This window comes from Cottoperca gobio, chromosome 14 (assembly GCF_900634415.1).
Source record: "Cottoperca gobio chromosome 14, fCotGob3.1, whole genome shotgun sequence".
In the NCBI taxonomy this organism is placed as follows: Eukaryota; Metazoa; Chordata; class Actinopteri; order Perciformes; family Bovichtidae; genus Cottoperca; species Cottoperca gobio.
Genome location: NC_041368.1, coordinates 15,932,044 through 15,934,231, shown reverse-complemented (window position 1 = coordinate 15,934,231; position 2,188 = coordinate 15,932,044). Strand labels below are relative to the sequence as shown.

The 2,188-nt window shown below is 40.9% G+C and overlaps 1 protein-coding gene across 5 annotated transcripts in view; it reads right to left on the bottom strand.

Annotated features, from left to right (window-relative positions):
• Window positions 1-2,188, bottom strand: part of LOC115018428 (protein unc-119 homolog A-like) — a 16,553-nt gene continuing 14,365 nt past the window's right edge. For all 5 annotated transcript variants that reach the window (XM_029447345.1, XM_029447343.1, XM_029447344.1 and 2 more), the window contains 2 exons: window positions 1,944-2,116; window positions 1-1,064 (listed from right to left, as the gene is read on the bottom strand). In XM_029447345.1, the coding sequence (XP_029303205.1) occupies window positions 952-1,064; window positions 1,944-2,116 (286 nt within the window). In that variant the 3' untranslated portion in view covers window positions 1-951. The remainder of the gene's footprint in view (window positions 1,065-1,943; window positions 2,117-2,188) is intronic.

Genomic DNA, 2,188 nt, shown 5'->3' with positions numbered 1-2,188 from the left:
ACAACTTCCTTATGGTCTGGAAAAGTACAACTGGTACACGGATGACAAAGTACATTTATGGTCATATCAGATCAGCTCATCTTTACAAGTTTTCTATTTACTGGCTCTTTAGAGATGTTGTGCTTTGAGCAAAGACAATGAACATATACGCCCTACGGCTAACACATGTCACACGACTCGAGAAAGAAATGCAAAGGGAGAAAGAAACAGGAAACAGGTCTGATGCACCACTGCTTAATGTGTATGTGCAAAAAGGTTTTAGAAATCTATTTGGCTTTTAAAAACCAGATTATCACATTATTGACATTTAAATTATATATTTTTTACCAGACCAGTAATCATGCTTCAAACTGACACACTTAGAGACACACACACACTCACGCACTGAATCTTGAGAAATAATTCCCCCCCAAAACTGTTACATAAGCCCTAAAAACACACCTTTTAGATGCAATATTTGTTCCTAAACACTAACATACATGGATGAAAAAAATAATTTCTATCAATATTTGAAGTTGTTTTCTTTTTTCATTTCACATGACGTGGCTAGAGAGCAAAAAACATCTGATATTTCCTAAAAAGTTGCTTACTTGCTGGTTTATCATGTTACAAAAACACATTGTTACAGCGACGCCACACTAAGCTGTGAACTGTGTGTGTGTCTTTCTTTTAGGCCTTGCCAAATGTATACGTGCTCACACACACACACACACACACACACACACACACACAGACACACACACACACACACACACACACACACACACACACTCACACACACACACACGCGTTTCTGGATGGCTTTCTCTCAGCAGGAGAAAGAGATAGACAAAGAGAGAAATAAAGAGAGAGGGACTACTGGATTGCGGGATGTTAACCCCACCAGTGTACTCTGATCGCCCCTCGGGTCAGTCCGCACATCCACCTGTCTCTCGCGTCAGGGTGTCGTCTTTACGTCCCGCCGTTGTACGAGTAGTCCGCCTTGTTGTGCATCACCAGCTTATTGTCCACAAAGTAGAAGCTGTCGGACTGCGTCTCGTACGGGTGCAGGACCATCTCTCTGACTGTGGGCCGAGAAAAAAACATCACTGCTGTTAGAGCACTGGTTCCCAACCCGGTTTATGCTAATGAGCCTGCCTAGGACATAAGAAGGGGAGCCACATTTGAATTGCTTGTTGAATCCAATGTTTTTTGACCGAGGTAGCCCACAAAAAACAAAAGACTGGGCTGTCTTATTTCACCTTTTAGATACCCAAATACCACAATTTGTTTTTAAAGAAGCATGGCAGATGGGAATGTCGGTCCACTACTTTGACAGAAATACCTTGACAACCATTTGTTTGATTGCCATGACACTTGGCATTTATGTTCCCCAGACAACTGACTTTGGAGATCCTCTGACTCCCCTAGTTCACATTTGTAGTTTTGAGTGAAATGTTTCAACAACTTTGGGATTGACATGAAATTTGTTACATACATTCATGTTCCCTACAGGATGAATTTTAATCACTTTCTTCATTTTGCAATGCTTCATCCACTGATTCCCCTGATTTCAGCAGATCGGGAAGAGAACCAGTAATTAATCACATAAAACATTTTTTAAATCTCACAAGTGCCTTCACAATGAAAACAATAAGGATTAAGGAAAGGTGTATGAAGGTGGTTTCAATGAAAAGCAACCAAATGAACAGAATAAAGCCTGCGGGCGATAACTCAAAAATGCACAAGTAGTACTAATATCTGCTGAAATGAGGTGTGCATTAGTCAAAGAAGGATCAGAGGTGCAGATCTCTACCTCTCTTAAGCCCTAAACTAAGGGAATACTTTTACCTCCTTAGGACTCTAAAAATGTCATCGGAGCCTAAACAAGTATTTGTTCAGCTGTTTTGATAATCAAGTATTTGTTCCAAATGACTTATGAAGCAAAGAAAACATAAACTTACTGATGTCTTCAGACAGAGGAGGGAATTCGTAGATGTGTTCACAGGTGTTCTTGCTGCTGGGCATGCAGAAGCCAAACTCAAAGTCAAAACTCTTGAGCAGCTTCTCTCTGAAATAATGTCTCTCGATCATCCTAAAGTTTTCTATCGGCATGTCTCCGACCGTAAACTCAACGCTGGAGGGACGAAGACAGAAAGACAGACAGACAGACAGTCAGAAGAAGGTAAGTGAGACAGAGAAATCACAG